The 22,081-nt window shown below is 33.8% G+C and overlaps 1 protein-coding gene across 1 annotated transcript; it reads right to left on the bottom strand.

Annotated features, from left to right (window-relative positions):
- Positions 1-2,745: 2,745 nt before the first annotated feature.
- LOC128221795 (mucin-5AC-like) lies at positions 2,746-10,320 on the bottom strand. The gene is made up of 6 exons (XM_052930397.1): positions 9,760-10,320; positions 8,406-8,481; positions 6,225-7,058; positions 5,336-5,461; positions 5,032-5,193; positions 2,746-2,912 (listed from the first exon to the last, which is right to left on the bottom strand). The coding sequence occupies exons 1-6, from the start codon at positions 9,970-9,972 to the stop codon at positions 2,746-2,748; spliced, it is 1,578 nt and encodes a 525-aa protein (XP_052786357.1). The 5' UTR covers positions 9,973-10,320.
- Positions 10,321-22,081: the final 11,761 nt, after the last annotated feature.

Raw genomic sequence — 22,081 nt, 5'->3', positions numbered from 1 at the left:
TCAATGTTATCAAAGGTAGTCATTTGTATCAGATAAACATACCAGATCTAGAGCGACTCATACAAATTGTAATCACTTGAACGTGACCGATCTATTTGTGTATCTTGCTATAATGGATATCATTTTGGATAAAGCCAGTATGGCCGTTTTGCATTCAAGTTTATCTTAATTTCACATATGAATTCATTAAAATCTAAAATTAATACGAGATATTCAGATTAACTTGAATGCAATTCGGCCATACTGGCTTTATCCACTATATCTGTTTAATGTTCAAAAAGCTAAAGCATTTAGTTGTAATCTGGTTCTTACTCTTTCAGGTCATTCACCCTTTTTATGCCATAATTATTCGTGGCACATGAGTGTATTTGACAAATAATGACAATCTTTGATATTCGAAACAAACTTATTATAGTGTTTATTATTCAATGTATATCTGAAACTGTGCTCGACTGCCTTATCCACACTTTTAAAAAAAAGTTTAAAATGAATTAAGTAATGCATGTTGAGTGTTCTTCAAGTTGCAAATAATGTTTGATAAAGGTCATTATGTTCTTTGTCTGAACACTGGTAGACTGGTGTTAAGCATGTTGGCTGTCCTAAGCGAACTATTTATTTCGGAAAGTGGCGTAATGGGATGGAAAGGTTAAATCATGCCAACGTGTATACAAAAAACAGCCGTACTTGGACTGTGCTCCTTTTTGAAAAATATAAAAAACTGATGGAGTTTGCCATTCAATAGTAATAGTTACATTTCGTATTGTAACCATTTTGGTTTCAGAACATGCTCATTAAGTAAAACCACATGTATTCACATTGTGTGATAACAACATCTACAAAACCCTTGTTCAAAGGAACAAGACAACGGTTCAAATTAAGCTAAAATAGTGACGCATATTATAAAAAGCAACACTGACATCATTAAAATATGCATCAAATTACATTCATTTTAACATACTGAGGTTACCGCTTTACAACGGTCAGCGACACAGCAACTGACTTGGGGTTTAACACGTTAAGGAACGTATATTCTTACACAATACACCTGTCTTATATTTGTCGTTTCTAAAGCCATCATGCCATCATAAACGGTTTTGCGAAAGGTCTTGTCCGTGTAATTTTCATTGTAGTGTTATTTCTTTTATATTATATCTCACATAAATTTGTCCCTTCTTTATATATATATAAACCCGATCAGTCCGTAAATCACTGTATTTTGATGAAAATCTAGTTTAATGACGTCAGCGGTCCATATTAAATTTTTGACCGGTCCGGACCTCGCCAAAAATGTAATATGGACCGCTGACGTCATACAATTGGTAAGTGCGGCTTGCTATTTTCACAACGGTGAAAACTTTTCGCAAGTAAACATTATTAGCTTTGTTCAATAAAACACATTTAAATCGCTTAAAAAATATTGAATTGTAATGAAAAGTTTTCGGTATAATAAAAGATATATAACACACCACGTCGGGCCATATGGCATTATAATGACCGGTCAGTCAGCCCCCGAAGGTGAATGGACCTCGGCTAACGCCTCGGTCCATATACACCTTTGGTGGCTGACTAGCCGGTCCTTATAATGCCATATGACCCTCAGTGGTGTGTTATATGTCTTAATTAGTAAATGTTGTTTTCAGTGTGAAACTGAATTTAACCATTGTGTTACTATTTTACTGCTTTATTACACACTGCGTTATGAGTGGAATATGAAACGAATTAATGAAATATTTATAATGTTTCTACAAGTAGGAAATATAACACGCATTTTAATAACATAACAATAAACAACCGCAACGTAAGAATAAACTTGTATTGGCAAACACAAGCAAGACCAACATAGTCAAACAGGTGAACACAATAGAACCAGAATAACAAGGACATGAAATAAAAAAAAATATCATCAATTTGAATGACATTGTATTTAACAGAAAAGTTAATGCAAAATTAATTAAAATTCTTACATATTTGTTTTAATTTTTCTCTATTAAATTTAACCTTTTTGTTTATGCAAATATAATTGTTGTTGGTCTGCCTAATTCCGAGCATGCTCTTTCTTGTAATTGTCCTCGCCCTTGCCGATTGCATATTTGTGTGAATGAATGACCCATCTTTTGTTTGCTTATTGTACAAATGGACAATGAGTACTATCAAAACGAGATAACAGATACTTCATAATTGTGTGTACATGACTTACAGAAAATTTCTTTAATCATGTTAACTATGCATTTATAACGCTTTTTCACAGACATATGCACACAGAAACAGCAATATATTTTTTTAATTTAAGGCTTGAATCCTTTAACTAGATGCCAACAAACAGTACACATATTTAACCGTCTGTAACGGTGTCAAGTCTGATGTATCACTAGATTCCAATAAAATAGTACACGTATTTGATGTTCTGGAACGGTGCCAACACTGCACTCATCGCTAGATGCCTGTAAAAGAAAGTACACATATATAATGATAGAAACATTTTGAACAAAACAATAAATTGGTTGTCCTTTGCTTCCGTTCTGAAGGAAATATAGTTTCGATGAAAAGTGTATTTATCCACAGCAGCATGAATAAATGCTCGGCTTTTCTCAGTTCAGAATTGCCCGAGAAACGTTTTATATTGTGTGAGAATGTAAAGGATATAAGTAAAACCCATTGCTCGACTAAAATTACTGACTTTCAAAGTGACGTGGGCGTTCGCCCCACCGTGCTTTTGTATTATTTGATTATAATTGTATACACACACTACGCACCGTACTGGCAGACCCATGGAAGACGTTCCGTATGTAGCATGTAGAAACTACACTCCGCCTGCATCCAACTACCGGAGTCGTGGCTCATAATGGCACAGTCTTTAATGTCGTTATATACGGGATCTACGAGTGTCCAGTTAGTGTAACTTGTCGGCTGACCTGAAAGAAAGACAGTGCTGTACATACATGTAGAAGCCGCTTTAAAGGTCTTAAGTTTAAGTCCTTCTATATACAACCTATTGCTCAAGATTTCATCTCCAGCTACAAGTGCTATGGTCCATAATCCAACTAGTCTTTGTGAGAACACTAAGTGTGACTAGTTGGTAGTCAAAATAATGTACGTCGACGGATTTCTTTTACGATTTTTGGTATGGCAAATCCTTCACGTACAAATTGATTTGTACCAAAAGTGGGTACTTAATCCGGTCGGGATTCCGGATTTAAGCATATTGTGTCAATAAAATATCATAAAAACAAGAAACATTACCGGATAATGATATTTTATATTAGTTCCGTACACTCACGAAATAAAAAATCCTAATAATTATGAGTTTGATGTGCTTTTTTATTTCATGCTGTCAAAACATAACTATATAAATACATGAGGGCACCTGCAAGGCTGCGGTTCACAGTTTTACAACAATCGGAACACATCGGAGATGGCCGAGTTGTTACGAGTGTATTAACGAGGTCTATCTCGAAGCGTGTCAGAGGTGGCCGAGGTTTAACGATGGGCTTAATTGTTGTCTGTGTCGGTTAAGTTTCGTTTTATTGGATATGCAAATCCTTGGTTAAGTTTCGTTTTATTGGATATGCAAATCCTGTGTTTAAATGCATTAAAAGTCTGTGTTTTTTCGAACTATCTTTGCACTTATAGGGTAAAATATGTATATAAAAAAACTTATAATCTATTTCAAACAAATAAATACTTCTCTAAATACTATTTCAATATTTTCAACACCCACCCTGTTTTTGCACATCACTGTTTAGACACTAGGGATAAGAAGAATAAGAAGAAGAATCCCGTTCAACACGTCTTTTATTTTAGACTAGACTATTTGGCTGACCGAAAAAGGGTTAAGTAAGAAAATATGCTTTCTAAGTTGCTAGTGCTGTAATCAAGTAACGCAGAGTTTATCATGTAGTCAGTAAGTCCAATTTGGTGTAACTTACACTTAAGTCCTGACCTAGTATATTGTGGTTTAGTAAATATATGGAAACTCTACAAACTGGTATCTAACCTGCTTCCACCTACCCTAGAAGCATGGTTACACAATCCCTTATATCCGTGTACATTGTACAGTGTGTCTTGGAAAACCAAGTATAGCTAACCGCACGTTATGCTTGGCTTGAGGCTTATAATTTGTATTTTGTAATTTGATAAATGTTGGGACAAGTGTAAGGGTATACCAACTAGCCCCCCCCACCCTCCCCAGACGACTCGTGTTCCCCACAGTAAACTCGTATTCCTCCTATCCCCAACACTCGTATTCCACCCAACTCGCTTACCGTTCTATGGTGTTCATTGTCGTTTTTGCCGTTGCTGTGTGCCAATAATACAAGGTTTTCTTTAGTTTTTGATTGAGGAAGAAAGCATGTTTAGCATGTTTAAAACAGATGCACACCGCGTACGTGAAACAGCCTGTAGTTTGTGGCAAAAAAGGTTTAAGTGGAAAGGCTGAATAAGACCTTAAATTATCCTGCAGACATTAAGTGCAAAATGACTTATTATTTGCTATCGGGGTTGGAGGGATAGGGGCATTGATGTTTTACAAACATCTCTTGTGCTCTTATATAGCCAAAGGGAAATAACTGCGAAGGATATTAGGATGATGAATCGGTTCTTTCAATAGACAAGTTTCAAAACACCACTTCTACCTGTACTATGTGTACTTGAGAATGTGTATTTTGTACAAGTTTAGTATTACATATAAGACAGCACGAGAATAGTAAATTATTCAAAGATTATTACAGCGATTCTACAGGAACGTGTAAAAAATAGATAAGCAAACGATTTTAAACTCAATTGCATCTATGACATGTACGTGTGGTCACGCCAAAATGCATAATTTTGAAAATGAAAAATGTTAAAAAAATAAGGGGACTACCCCAAAACCCTGCGGCTAATCCTTTTTAGAAATAAATCTCGGTTCTGATTGAGCAGCGCAAGTGAAAACACTACGCCCCAAAGTAAAAGCTCTAACGTCAAATCATGAATCCGCCCCTACGTACTCTCTTACATTCATAAAACTACATCTAGCACCCCACTTATAGTTACCATCCACCCATCGCCATACACCTTCTTCGTCTCTATCGGAAAGACCAAGCCAGATATCAGCGGGCGGCTGAAGGTCATTAACAAGGCCATGGACGAGTGACTGCACGTGCGGATCTGTTATAACCACCAACATTCCTCTCCGCTCCGAACAATCCTTTGACGCTGGAACATGATACATAAAATTAAGGACACTTTTGTGCTATGTGAAACCAATTTATGTTAATATTGATACTATGTAATTAGCTATGGCCATTTGTATTCAAGACAACGGATATCGTTAATTTTTTGGGAATACAGTTCTTACCATCGAGCCAAGTTCCGGTCTTTAGCCGCAGTTCATAGCAATATCTCATGTACTGCCCAAAAACTTTGTTATGAATATTTTCGTGTACCTCGGATAGAAACTTGTATGGGCAAAGATCAATTCTATCTGAAAAACAACAACATTATTTGAAGATATTATTCAGCAAATATTTGTATGTACTTACTGTTTTGACTCATTGTTTTTTTTGCAAAATGAAATGTGAATTATTGTGAACAAATAGTAAAATAAAGACAGTTTTCTTTCCATACAGTCAAATATTACTTTGATATTTTTTTTTTGTGATTTAGGATTTTAACCCCCTTTAACTTCTAAATTAAGTTTCAGCGAGCGCAGGCCCTTAGCACAATTTCCTAAATATCGTTTCATTACCAAACAATCTGGAGGGTTTTCTGATTCCGTATGATACAGTAGCCTGATGTGGATGCGTAAATCTACTTAAGACGCTTGTTGTCAAATTTTAATTATGGTGTTAAGTAAATGATCGCTGTTCTTATTTCAAAATCCTTTTAAGGAATTAAAAAAAGAAATTTTATGTTATTTGGTTGTTTGCCTTAGGTCGCGTGCGATATGAACTTGAAGCAAGCAACCCGAAGTGAAACATCCAAACATTATATTCCCTATGTACAGCCAAACATTGTTGAACGGTCATCTGCTTGGAATGGCAACCTGCCACATAGGACCACTCAATATTCCCCCCGTACGTTTTTACTATAAAAAGTACGTGCATTAGGCGGCAAGCTGCAAAAAGCGAAAATGGCTACTATTTTATTGTATGTTTAATAATGAATATCCTTAGTACAGAATATGTAAAATATGAGCATACGGCTGAATACCGCCCTTGGATGTTGTGTACATTTCAATAAAATACCTGTTGTCGTGCTGATGATCGGAGAAGTTATGATGTCTGGCGGTTTTGTAGATGTTATTGTGAACCTCGAAGTATCTGTTAAACTTTCTGATACTGAAGTATTCAGTAAGTTGGGTGTGGTGATTTCTCTTTTTGTTGCCGACACTGCTGTTGTGGCCTCTGCGAAACTAGTGTTCACTGATGAGTAATACAAATTTTGTGTGGTGACTTCTCCTAGTGTTGATAACACTTGTGTCGAGTTATATTCTGGTACAGTTATGTTATCACGGTAAGCTGGTGGTTTGGATATTAAGCTGAATGAAGTCGTGATTGGAGTTTGTGGTGTACTATGTGTTGGAATACTACTTTGATTTACTGGATGTTCTGTCTGGATGGTCACGGCAGCACTTTGGTTTGTTACAGATGGTGTCATGTTTTCCCATACACCTGTTTGCATTGTTTTGCTTGGTTCAGGCTTCAATGAAATGCTTTGCGACGTTGTTACAGCTTTTGTTTCTGTAAAAACGGTGAAATTGTTTGTTTGCGTAAACACTGAAGTATTCCCAATCAGTGGATTAGCTGAATTGTTAATTATTTCAGTGTGTACATGTGTTGGAACTTTTGTGGTGTAATTGTAAGTTTTGTTAGTGTTTCTAGTGGTTTTATTTGTGGTAACTTGCGTGGCTGTGAATGATTGTGTGTTTGTTAAAATGGACATCAGTATGCTAAAATCGGTGTTGTGAACACTTGAAACAGTGGTTTCAACGTCGATTTGATTTGTAAATGTTGTTGTTTTTGTTGTACTAGTTGTTGGTGGTGATGTTATTGCTATTTTTGTTGTTGGTTTTGTTGTATCTGTGGAAGAGAAATATAAATTTTACTTTTTATGGGTTATAATTGACAAGAAACAATGCAATTATTATAAGGTAATATACGATTTCAAGTGGTTTATACAGATTTATCAATTAAAGAAAAATATTATATTATTCAATGTTTTCCAGTTCAAGTTCGCAATGTTTCCTAAATCGAGCATCTGATGATTTAATTTTTTAAGATGACGTTATGTTGGCATATTATTTGGCGTGCTTTTCTGAAAAAGTGCATATGATTCATTCACTGTTATTTTATACCCTTTGTTTTCATACATGTATAAGAAAAACACTCCACCACACCGAAAGATACTATTTTATTCGCAGTTATACCTCTATAAATCTATCAAATAAAAGACAAGTCATAAAGCACGGATAACCGAGATTTAGGATAATTTACTGAACTAACAACAATAGCATAAGACGGTCATGTGACAATGCACTAGCATCTCTGGTATGATGGTAAATGACAAAGTTGTTATAGCAGTTCTGGTTTTCCCAAAATTATATTCTAGAAACATCATTTCGATATTTTGTTTACATTTCATTTTTCAAATCTGTTTTATCTGTTAATTCTAAGTAAATAATTTGTTTTATCCTTACATCTTAATCATGTCTATTTTATATACATCAATACGTAAAAAAGGTACAGAAACAAGCTCAGTAGCTAAACGTTTAAACATAAACTCCGTTTAATGGCACTGGGTAAACGCCAAAGACATAGAACACAAAAAAACAAAGAAATCATGAACAAGACACATGGAACAACAGCACAAAACTCCAAAGACAGAACAGTGCATATATACAATATAAAAAATCTAGGTAAGTTAATCAAGGTATCGCCTTGGCACTGTCATTAAATGAAATTGTATTGGACTGTTTTATCTGTTAAATCTAAATCATGACATTGTTTTATCCGTTTAATCTAAGTCAGGGCGCTGTTTTATCCGTCAAATATAAGTAAGGACTCTGTTTTAGTCAGAAATATATATGACGTATGATAAAACTAAGTCAGAAATAGTATCCATCTGTTAAAATGAAGTCGGATATCAGTGTTATATGTTATATCAAAGATCAAGTATATCTGTTTTATATGTGATATCAAATTCTGTAATATTTTTTTTCTTTCAAATATAAGATAGAAATCCGCTAGACCCGTGAAATCTTATACAGAAATTTGTCCAATACATCCCAGAAATTATTTTTATTTGTTTTATCTAGGTCACAAATCGTTTCCATTCTGTTAAATCCGTTAGAGTTAGAGCTCCGTTTAATCTAACCTAAGCCGAGATCATTTTGTATTTATTATTGTTAAAAAACATCATCAACTCACATACTACGTCTCCATCTGGAGGACTGCCTGGACACATTTGTACTTCTATGTTGGCATCGAGGGCCAGATATCCTGTCTGAAATGAGACATTTATTACAACGACGTGTATTTCAAAAGAAAATTTAGTATTTGGTTAATAGGTTGACCGGATAAGACAACTATTTCACATCGATTTGATGCTGAGTACTGTTAGTTTAACTTTATCCGTATTGTATTGTACATGCACACTATATGGTTATACTTGCAACATAGTATTTTATATACACTATGGCTGGTCCACCAGATATAAATAACATTAGAAATTTGCCCTCTCCACAATTTGTCATAATTATTATGTCTGAATTGAAAATGTTATGACATGAGCATTTCGCACGTGAACAAAATAGAATCCAGTGGGTAGTTTACAACAACACTTTTATGAATATAGTTAACGAATAGACTAGATAGTGATATAGATAAAAAAAGGAGAAATTTGTTGTCGCTGAGTACTGTTGACATCCGGAAACAGGTATCCAGGTTGTGGTAAATTTATATGATGGGTGTTCTCAGTAAATCAAAACCATCTCAGCATGTCTAATACTACTAACAATCGTATGCTGGCATCTAGGGACATGTATCTTCACTTTTATCATTTGAGATAACGTCTGTTCGAAATGTGATGAGTGTTATGCTTGTTTTATTTCCCTTTTTCTCATTGAACGTGAAAGCTTCAGAAATATACTCATTGTATCTTTCTCTGGCATGCATGTGGAAGTACCCTACATGTAATAATGAGGAACGTTCAAAATCGAACGATTAACTATGCTATTTGTTCCTAAAATTTAATGAAAGTGATCATGACTGATGCATATGTACTGTAATACAAAGCCAACTATCCTAGCTTTGGACAATATTGGAATGTTCTAAAAGCAAATATTTTGTGTGGTATTTTTTCAGCTTAAAAAGAAATATAGAAACTAAAGCTAATGTTCAGCTTGTTTGTGTGTATTATGTATTATCACCCGAATATTTTTCAGTAAAAGTAGAATTTGACGTTGCGAACATAAAAATATGATGATCAAGACAGTATTCATAAAATGAAAATAATACCAGCAAAAACACATATTCTAGACAAGAAAGATTAACAGAAATGGCTAAAATATCATGATCAAATATTCTTTCAAATCTAGATATAAATATAAGCTTTTAAGAATCAGCTTAAACGATTATTATAAACCGCTCGCCCATTACTGACTGGTTTCCAATTGTTTACTAGTGCGTTTTACGAACTATGTAATCGAACGACGGCACACCTCAACATAGGAGGTTTTGACTATGACAATTGATTGACAAAACACAAAACAGACTCACATACCTTGTGTTCAAATGCAACGAGGCCCCACCCAGGAGGCTTTCCGATTGAGATAAGCGGTTTACAATCAAACTCATACATGTAGCCAATCGGTTGACCGTCGGCTGGGCTGGAGTTGATTGGTTCCTCGACGTTGTAGTTACAAATGCAATCATAGTCACCCGTGACTAAGGTCCATAAAGCGACACAGTAAACGACTGTTAACAATGTATACATGTCTTATAATCAACAAACATGTTAGGTCAGATTTTAGTCAAAATTATGCAATTTACACTACATTAAGTACAGCAGTTTTCCTTCAATATATTCAGCACTAAGTAACCTTGTACCATTGGTTCACTGGTATTTAATAAACATAAACTGTTTTATTATCAAAAATGATTGTTTGCATATATACATCCATGTTCACTGTTTCACGATGAAGAAAATGTGTAGAATAAGTGATGACCATTATAAATTGCCTTTACAGACAAACGAAAGACAAAAATCTGCGATTTTGATCTCAATAAAATCCACCGAAACCAAATTAAAGAAGATAAAGGCACAGCAAAGTCATTTAAGTATAGGCACTTAATTAATATAAGTATATTCGATAGCGAATGTTCAAAATCACATAACTCAATGCATGGACATAACTCCGTTGTATTGATGCAGTGGCTATTTTGCGTATACATTGTAAAAAAACGTTGTCCCATTTTAAGATAATGAATGTAATCATACATTATCATTTGTATCAGATAAAGTGTTTAAACATACCAGATTTAGAACATGTAAACGACTGATACTAGTTGTTGCATCTTTATCGTGACTGATATGTTTATTTCTTGCTGTACTTGTTACGCAATTAGCATCATAGCAAAATTTTAATTTATATAGATAAACTAGAATACGCGTCGGTCATACTGGCTTTATCTAGATTATTGTTAAATAACACTACACTGGTCCATTTTTCCAACCTGCAATTTACTTTGTGAAACGGCTTAATGTGCTTGACTCCACGAAAACCGACAATATGCCCTGTAAAGATCTGCAATGCAAGTTGACTTCTCCTAACTAGCGATTAACTTGAAAAGTAGCGATTCGAAATTTGTCTGCCCCAAACCAGCAATTTACTTTTAAAATGGCGTAACATAATTTGACTGCCTCTCAATAAACCTCTCAATAACCATGTGTACTAAATGTTGTAGGTTCTCGAAAGAGAACAGATGGACGAGAAGTAGTGCACACGAAATAAATGTAGACAAAGCCAAGGCAACAATAGTTTTTTTTTCTTTTTAACATTTCCACAATTTTAAACGGACCTATTTTGGGTATTTACCTATCCAATATGAATCGCTCAATTTGATAATTTGTTTGCTTCAAACATATTATTTACACATACAGTAAATGTGGAGCGTGGTACAAGTTTGACCGTTGAAGTAAAAAAATAAGCCATAAATATAAAAAAACTCGAAACTTAGAGATTTAGCTGACCAAACCTCAGTTATAGCACAATTCATGGCGCATATTTACTGACATCTGAGTCCGAGTTTTCGACCAAGTTTTGTAATAAAAGTGTTAAAATAACATCGAATTGCTACTCCCTATAATTGAGGTTTTGTTATTTGTTTTTTGTTAATCTGTGTTGTAAAAATGTATTTTATTTATACAAAATATATCTGTGTTCACTATTGTGCGTAACATATGATTACTATATTTTGTTGATCGGTGCTCCCGACAGACGTCATATCCGATTCATTAGTTTAAAAAAGAACGAGGAGGTACAAACTAAGAAGTCCGAGTGTTTTGACTTAGTTTTGTAATAAAAGTATTACAAATAACACACCGATTGCTTCTTTCTTCAAATTGAGATTGAACATACACTTCAACGCGTTTTAAGCAGAACCTAAAAAATAAATAAACAATCAAGTTGTTTTGGCCTTGGTAGATTCTAATCGAACTATCCCATGTAAGAATATGGGAATTTCGGGTGTATGGCTAAGGCTAAGGTTAGTGAAAGAATATGATACAAAGAATGTTTTGCCTTGAAAAAAGTATTTATCTTGAACTTATTTCATATGTAAGGAATCAGCAAAAATTCCCTTAAGAATGTTAATAAAAAAATGGGTCAGTGAGCATCAAAAAAATATGACCAGCGAGTGGATGAAGCGGCCAGCTTATATGTATATTGGGTAACTTAATATTGACTTAAAAGAAAAGAGCGAACATTGAGTACTGGTAAATTTTAAATGATCTTTATTTTCCTTATGAGAACACGAACATGTTTCAGTACATGGTCAACTTGATTGCGGGTTTAACGTCTTGACAATGCACCATTAAAGAACTTTGTAAGACTCATTGTATTTCCTTTTTGAGATAAAGAATATAGCGTCGGTCTGCGGTTGAAAGTTTCTTTCATATATATATATATACACACGATCTACCACTTCGATTCATTGTCAAGCCCTAAGTATTACTAAATCTTTTCCCTTGTAGAAGTTGTAGGGAAGGTATTTTTGTATTTTCTTAAAATAATTAAAAACAAATGTAACACATTTGCATTTAGTACGATTGAGCAACAACAGTCTCATTCATTCAAACATCATTTTTGGAGATATGCCACGACATTGGATGCTAATATGTGCGCAACTTGCTGTATTCCTTTTTGGTATGTTGGATACATCGTTTTAATTTCAATATAAACACTACTACTACTAATAATACTGCTTCTACTACTACTACTACTACTACTACTACTACTACTACTACTACTACTACTACTACTTCTACTACTGCTACTGCTGCTAATGCTACTGCAGCTACTGCTACTGCTACTGCTACTGCTACTACTACTACTACTACTGCTACTACTGCTACTGCTACTGCTACTACTACTACTACTACTACTACTACTTCTACTACTGCTACTGCTGCTAATGCTACTGCAGCTACTGCTACTGCTACTGCTACTGCTACTACTACTACTACTACAACTACTACTACTACTACTGCTACTACTACTACTACTACTACTACTACTACTATTACTTGTTGCATCCTCCATTTTGTTTACGATTGTTTTTTCCGTAAATATACTCAATTGCGGTTTTATTTGTAATGTTTTGTTTTAAGGGGTGAGATGTTTACTTTATATTTGTTTGCAATCTTTATTTCAGCTCATTTTTGCTACAATTGCGAAGGCTGGAACCAGTATGGAACAATATCAGTGCTCGGACCAGCTTTTGTGAACAGGGAGGTAACACTGAAAGCGACACCATTCTATCATTGGGGTTGTAATGTAGAATGGATATACATGAAGGGTGGCAGCACAACATTCCAAACAATGAATGGGACAAATGTTAAAAGTTTTTCGGAAGATGGGTCATTCTTTTTGAAATGGAAAGCTTCGATTGAATACAACAAGTCTGACATATACGCCGTATGTTCAAACACAACAATCAAAACTGGCATTATTTCTTTAAATTTGAAAGGTAAATATCGAAGAATGCTTAAAGCTTAAACCACAACTTGTATTGATTGGGATTTTTTTTATGTAAACTGTTAGTTATCATTTGTGTTTTATTTATTAAAGAAGTAGCACTCTCGCACCAATTTATGTCCTTTAGCGTACTCAGCTAGTACTACCATTTATTTCTGGCCCCGTATTCCTAAAACCCCTATGAATAATTTTTTTTATGTTCTTCATTTTTGACGATTACAAATTAAAATTGCAAACCGATCAGTAGATTAAGGCTAAATAACAAACTCATATAATTTACAGACATTGTTGGAAAATGTGGAGCACTCGTGCCTTTAAGCCCGGTTGTTCGCGGTGCGGATGTCGAACTGGGATATTTTCCGTCTGACTATTCTATAAAGAACCAAACATACGCTACACGAACATGGAAGAAAAACATCGAAAACGAAGAGATACAGCCACTAAATGGTTCTAAGAAAGAAGACAAAGTTTCTGAATATTTTTACAAATTAACGGTATTCAACTTTGATGAAGAAGACGAGGGGACATATATTCTACACTGCAATTCGGGAGATACTACGGAATCAGTGCATCTTTATATGCAGGGTACCTTTATTGTACTTCACCAAATGATCTGACATTGTATTATTTATATTATTTTATTATTTTAATTATGTGAGTTTTGGTTAAAATCACGAATCATATCAGTGTAAGCAGAATAATTTATGATCATGAAAATAACTGCATAAGCAGCAATGTAAAAAAAAACATATGTAGTGTTAACTATTATGCAATATGTCAAAATAGTTTTGTTCTTTTTCAGAACGACCGAGTTACCCAGTACTCGGTCCAATGTCCCCTGACTTTAACACAACAGAATGCATTTATGTTTATGCTGGCTCTGACGTGTATTGCAAAACTGACAATGGAACCGAACCCGTACAAGTCGTACTTTTAATTGGCAATGATTCATTTGTTCTTGCTGAAAGCAAAGAGAAAAAAGGGTTGTACCGGTTCCATAACGTTCATCAACATATGGCTGGACTGCCGAGACGGAATGTGACATGCCAAGTTTCAAATGCAGCCCTTGAAACACCTTACGAAGTTCACGGCATTCTATGTAACGTGGGTAAGCAATAAAGAGATACATAATGACAAGCTATGATTCGTTATTTTGTGCAAGGCAAAATGTTTGGATTGTGTATAATATTGAATGCTGTTTAAATATTGTGTTTCAATTTAAGAGAAAGGAAGCCCGCCCGAGCTATCAGTTCCAGAATTCCTTGTTGGAGAAAGCTCGACAGCAGTATGTGAAATGCGCAATGCTTTCCCAGCTCCGGCAATAGAAATACACGTTGGCACATTCTTGCTATCTGAAGTTCAACAAACTGCTGCATTCAATACATCTAATACTTTTAAGTCAAACAAAGGCGACACAGACTAACCAATCGTAGAATGGAAATGAAATGTGTTGCACAAGGCAAAGCAACGAGTAGTTTTTATTAGCTGTGAATTCGTTTTACTTTGTTACCTTCTCAGCAATTTCTGTACTACATTTCAGATTCTCCAACTCTAAATTTGAACACGACATCACCTGTTGATTTATGTCCGAATAATTCATTGATTGTTAAATGTGTAATGGATGGCTACAAAGCTATATTTCAATGGACGCTTCGCTGGGAAGATGAAAATAGCACTGTATTAAGGTCATGTAATAAAACAGGGGAATGCTTGTTAAGACTAAATTATACGGGAGAAGTGGAAACTACATACACTTGCAAAGCTTCGAAATCAGAAGAACATCTGAGAAAATCCTTTGCCGTTTTAAGCTCAAGGACAAATGGTTTGTAGTTATCAGTTGTAAATCTATTACATTATAACACTTGCATTGTCTTCGATGTTTTATGACATAAACTATATTATTGCAGGAAGACAATGCCAGGTCAATGATATTCAGACAATCTCTTCAATATTCCGATTTCCTGTCAAGAATCTACTGATTGGAACAGGCGTTTTCTGTGGACTCTGCGTTGTGTTTGCAATCGGAAGTAAGGATTTTATTTAATGAAATGTGACGTTATTTAAAAGTCAGAACACAGTTTTGAAAAGATATACGGGCGTACTCAAATTCTCTTTTCAAAATGTACCTATTTTAAGGTAGGTTTTAAGACTATTTGATAGAAAGAACAAGAGACAACAAGGGAACATACATGTGAGTGCAAAAAGTATTTAGTATGAGTATACATTGTTATCTATTTTTTATTTTTCATTTAAATTGTACAACTATCACAAAATAAAAATATTATCTACAAAGACACTTCAAACTAAACTATATGGAACAAATGCAGATTATTTGTTTCAAATGAACGAATATCTGTTTCAGGATGTATATTTCTTAAACGGCAAAAGGTCAACGCTATCAACAGAGTAGAAATGTATGTATCAACTATCAACTTTTATTTATTGATGAAGAACTTCAGATATGTGTTGCGCAGTTAGATATGCTTATATATTAACTTTTAAGTACAGTTCTTCCGCTAAAACATAACTTCGCCAAACGTAATTTGTTTTTTATAAAAGTCTTACAAGTAAGCATAAGAACTAATAAACAGTAATGAAATAATTGTTGTGATCGTTTTCAGTGTTGAAATTCACAGCGGTAAGTTTTTTATTGAGTTTACTAATACCTACATGCGTTGGTACTTTTCTTGCCCTTTGAAAATCCCATCATTTGCCCATATGGATCTTTTCACTTGTTTTTCTTATACTACTATCTACTTATTCCGTATGAAAAAAATAAGTATAATAATCATAAAACTTTCACATTAATTAAATAAACATATCCAAATTAACAGTCAGCGCTGCTTTTGTTTCACTAAAAGAATTAAATAAATAAAGTGAACATCCTAATAAAATCTAACGCTTTCGAGTTCATTTGTATCATAGCTAATTCTCAGTTTGCAAAAATTTATTGATTGATTGGCTATTAGTTACCAAAAGCCACTTACACTTTGAGATACATTGGGAAGCATATCCAGTTTTAAACTATTGGTTCTTTTTCTCTATATGCTATCATAACCTATATCTCTCCAAGTGTACCTTTATAAATAAAAGCAATTAATGATACCTTAAAGATACAGACACCTCGTTAGAGAATGAAGTTGTACACATAAGAACGGAAGGTGTTCAGTATGCAGTCGTACAGAGGCAGCCTGCCACACAGAGGATTGAAACACAGGTAACTCACTTAACTTGCAATGTATTCTTAGACATTATTTCTGTGTGGTAAATGTCACACAAAAGTAGCTTGACCATATGAAGTAGGACGTGCAAGTTAACCAACTTCTTTGAGTTTAACCGTAATGGTGAACATTCAAGATTGAAAACAATGAGGCAGTGTGCAATATGTTATAAGGTGACTGACATTCATATCTTCCATAACGGTTTAACATACAAGGATGCTCTTTCTACGAGATCCGTAACCGGTTATACTTATACCTTCTAATTATGTCATTTGTGTACGTAGTACAATGTTACATATTCCAGCAACCACATAATGTAGACAGCCTAACGTACGCCGAGTTGGACATCAATTTCCTACAGGAAGCTCACTCCAGTGTTCCGTCGAGAAGAAACTATACGCAGACGGAGTATGCTGACATTGAGTTTCACTCAACATAGACACCTGCTTTAGAAGATCCTGTGTACGACAATACTTCAACGAAGATCTAGATCAAAGACAAAAACATATACCACAAATATACTGCCGTATTGTATTGTTTCTATATTGTATTACATATGCGTGGTATTTTAGAAAATCACTTGTACAAATATTGTAAATTCTTATTAAATTGTTTAAGTCAAGAAATGATGTTTTCTTGTAATCGTACAAATGTACGATAGACTGTACTCCCTTGCAATACCATTCTTTTTCAAAAATGCTTTGTTATTGGTTAGCTTTATATTGCTTTTGTTCCATATGATTTATTTTGATATTTACGCAACATTGTATTATATGTAGGACGCCCATAATTGTATAATTGTGTTGACAAAATGTATAATTATCGGATTCAAATACCTTTTAAGTCTGCTCTAATATCCTGTGCAGGATACAATGATCAGATTTTATCGATAATGCACAATCCTTGAAAAAATTAATTTTTGTTAGGGAAAGTTTGATGTTGAGATCTCATTAACCGGTTTGCCACCATTCCAACGTTGACTCACGTTGTATCGTAAACTTCTAATTCATCTCATGTTGTATCGTAAACCGGTTTGCCCCGATTTCCAGTTGAACTCACGCTATATCTTAAGCCGATTTACACCATTTCTAAGTTAACTTACGTTGTATCGAAAACACGGTTTACACCATTCCCTAGTTGACTAACGTTCTATGGTTAACCGGTTTGCCCCCGCTTCCAAGCTTCTCAGGTTTTCGGTTTCTGGTTCAAAGCGGTTACCAAAACATTTATTTATACAACTGCAAAAATGTGTGATATGTGCTAGGTTTTTATTTAGACTCAATGAACGCGTGGACCTTGGTTAAATTATTTGCCCCGTTTAATGGCTTTCAATTAACATTCGATGTACTATTGTAATTGGTATACTTTCTTGCATCAACAAAAGCAGTAATTAATAGACTATAATTAACTACATTTAAATGCAGCAATACTTAGCTCCTCTTTCGATAATGTTATTTTACAACCAAAAACGACGTTGCAACATTATATATGTATAACATTCAAAAATATTAATAATCAACGGTTTAAATACATTCGATTAAACAATTAAACAGTCATTGAGTCTGAAACGTTTGATCAAACATCATTAGCCAATATATGTTGATCGAATTAATGTTTTGTGGTGAAAGTTGTACCGGCCGTGAAGCAATTGATAGGTTTAAACAGTTGGTGATAAGTTGAAGCATAATAAAATATAATATACAATTAACAGATATTGCCAAATGATGTATTTGGTGATAGCAAGGTTTCTAAGCCTATTATTCGCCACTCGTGCAAAAATGTTTTATATGAACCTCGTGAAATAAAATAAGATACAACACTGCAATCAACAAATATACTCTACTCTTTTGAGGACAAATAAAATTATACATTAAATAATACCGAACACCTTTGACATATGAACACTTTTTCTGAATTAGATAAATGGATGCAATCTAAGTTTGATGTTTTTATTCATTCAATAAGTTCGTGTTTCATACATTTGACATTTCAAAGAAAAATAAAATATCTATCCTAACAGTTTAATTTTGAATGTCTAGAGGGTCCGATTCACAACACACACAATGGGCCTTCCAATAAAGGATGATAGCCCTTGGCCAACAAACAAAGAATGATTGCAAAATCATTCAAATTAGCAGCAATGCAAATGTGACATCGGTATATTACCAAACTAGCTATTCAAACAGAGAAATATAACAAAAATAGTTTAATCACTAATCCACTCTTAATACCAACAGTGCTATTTCATGTATCATTTACTAAAACAATATTGGCTAATAAGAAGAAACATTTTAACCCTAGAATATATGCATTATAATCAAAAGAATAAAATATAACCTGAAAATACATAAGAACCCTTGATACTCATAATAGAGACAGGTAAGTATTTATATGGGGTAAACTGGATAGGACGATTGTTACGATTGCCCCCCTTTACAATAGAAACATCAGAATAAGATACATTTGTCAATAAGTTTAGTCGAATTATGTACAGTTATAACTTTGTATGGAAGAATCATTTGCTGTATTCACAATTGTCCCGATTCAACTTGTCAAGGAAGGGTTACCTCGCCTGAATTGAGCTATGTAATGAAGAAGATTTATCAATTTCAAAAACATTAAAAAAAGGTTTGCGTGGATCCTCGAACAAATTGCTCTTTATACGAACGATTCGCTACACTGTAAACAATTGAAATGCTATTCACGACGTATGCATTCTAAACTAATATGGTGTTGTTGTTGTTTTTATGTCGTAACTAAAAATAAATGTAACTGATAAAAAGCAATTTTAGACATAACTCTTTGTGAAATTGAATAATCTGTAAAGGCCCAATACCTGAGATATGACTGTATCAATGAATTATTTGCTTTGTATTAAATGTAAGATTAACCCACTAAAAAAATACATTACTCGTACACAAATGAAGTAGTGTCTAACAAAAGCCATAAGTACACCCGAGCACAATGAATCGGTCGATTAATGTTATAAGATAGAATAACAAAGATAAATCAAATAAACATGATGCGAAGCAGAAAGAGGTTTTCTAGTTATATCTATAAGGTAAGCCATTTTAAAGTTAATCTCCCCATTTTTTAAAAATCTCCGAAAGGGTATTTCCGAAACACACTCAGGCTTGCATATCGAATGAACGACAAACCCTTCGTCAACATAGAAAATGGTTTGTTTTTTCTATATATTTTGAAATACGCTAGCCCTACTACTGCTACTGTATATTTGAAGGTTTGTTTGAAAAGCTACCAACCATTTCTTACTAGTGTCAGTAGAGATCAGCAGAGTTCAGCAGACATGTGACCAAATATAAGCAAACAACATTGCTAGTCTGTGGCATACGTTTCAATAAAAGCATTACTTTCATTTCAAAATATGTAAATCAACTTAAATGTTTAAACTATGGTAATAATAGTATATATGTACCATGCATGCGACTATTTATTTAACATATACACAAACATGTAAAATAGGAATTGTATACATTAAATAGAGTCACTATGCAATTGACAAAGTATACATTTTTATTAGAAAATGTGTAATAAAAGAAATAGAAATAAACCATCTCACATAACAATGATTATTGAATGGACAAAATTCGATCTAAATATAAAGGTAAATCATGGCTTAACATTTACACAATTACTAATATAAATGAAACAAAAAGAATCATAACGTTAACATTTTAAGAAATTATTGATTGTACAAGCATAATGAACTATTCGCAGCAAAGTAACTTTGACACTACTACATCTGCAAACACATCTCAGTGAGAATACAGAATATAGTCTTATTTTTTTGTTATAAATAAAACATAACCCATAACACTGTTGCAAAATGTTAAACATGAACAAATGTGTTGTTGAAATTTAAATGAAAAGTTCAAATGCTTCTTAAATAAAGACCAATACAGCAGACAAATCTAAACAATCATTTATTAAAAGTTAAAAATATCTATATTACTTATTTGAATTGATAAATGACCTTGATATAATATATACATCATGTTTACAGGTTAATGCTTAAAATGCGCTAAAATCTAATTCATTTAATCTGCGAAAGTGAATAAAATAAAGCCTGTGTAAAACTATTCTTGTTCGTTGTATTTTGAAAAGTGTTCGTGTTTCCAGTACGGAATAAAAGGTATATTTTGACTGTATCAATTAATTCATTCTATCTAAACATACGTATCATTTTAAATTGTTACTCACAAACTTATCATAGCCTTGCTAAATTAAGGTATTCTATATAAAGCATAGTTTTGTTTTAGACATTTTACAGCGAAATATGTATGTACATTTGTATTCTCTTTAATTTTAAATCAATTAGAGTGACCCCTTTGTCTTGCCTTTCAACAAAAAGTTGTTTTACATCATGTGGGAAACAGAAGTTTATTATCAGGAAGATACAAACTGATAATGAATGAACGAGGGATAATAATTGCAGATTACGTTGTTGTTGTTTTTATAATGAAAATGTAAGTGATTTGTAATATCAAGATAATTCTTCACAATTAAACTTGTGAATCTGACTAAACATCGGCCTTATTATAAGTAACACGCAAGACAACTACCACTCATCTAATTCTGATTATCATTTTTACAAGGAAAACGATTTTATCGTTGTTTTACCATATGCGAGGACGCTGCAGATACTGAGTTTGTAATAATAACAAAGGTCTATTCCTTTGAAGCCTCTGTCTGTCGTTTTGAACAGGAAGTGGCAACTTACTTGTCACCACAAGTGAACCGAGCGGCGTTGTATGATTTACTAAAATATAGACGGACTTTAAATGTTTTACCATTGTGTGGTAAAATGTACGATTGTTAATGTTTTTGAAAGAATAGAAAGCCTTTGAACTATTATTGTTAACCAAAAGCGTGAAAAAAACAACAACTTCCGTTTATTATATATCTAACTAGTGACACATTTTTTACAACCGCTATTTATCAATGCACTAATTTAATGGTGTCAAGTTGTTCTTTATAATGCATTTGAACTTGTTTAAAACAAATAATTTAGTAATAAGATACTATAGCTTTTATTCTCTGTCGTTAATCATCGGATTGTAACACCACTTCAGACCTGAAAAATGTTGCTGTCAATTGACTTAATTTGAGAAGCTTGTCATATAGCGTAAATGGGGGTGAGATATGTACTTATAACTGGTTTGCAACTTATATTTTAGGTCTGTTTGGCTACGCCTGTGGAACCGGGAGCCAATATGGAACGATATCTTAAGCAGAAGCAGACTGCTTCAAATTCGGTCCACAGACCCTCATATTTAAACCCATGTACATGCTCTCAGATTTAAACCACCTTGCATTTTTTTTCTAAAATCCCCTTCAATTTCTCGAAAAGCTCCAGGTCAGCCTTTTGTAATTCTAAATTGACCTCAAATTGCGGTTTGTCATTCCACAGACTTTCTTAAGTCACCTAATTGTTAAATGACCTAGAAAGATACTTTCAACATGACGTCATAGTATTTGAGAACCTTAATGTCTATAGCCACCAACGGGACTTGTGAATCAAAAGTTTCCCTGACGTATAATTGAGCTTAGCCAAACCCTGTCGACCGATTGTTTGTAAACAAGGTCGAAGTTTATTGATCTTCGA

Source organism: Mya arenaria, chromosome 16 (genome assembly GCF_026914265.1).
Source record: "Mya arenaria isolate MELC-2E11 chromosome 16, ASM2691426v1".
Taxonomy (NCBI): Eukaryota; Metazoa; Mollusca; class Bivalvia; order Myida; family Myidae; genus Mya; species Mya arenaria.
This window is presented reverse-complemented; position numbering and strand designations above follow the sequence as displayed.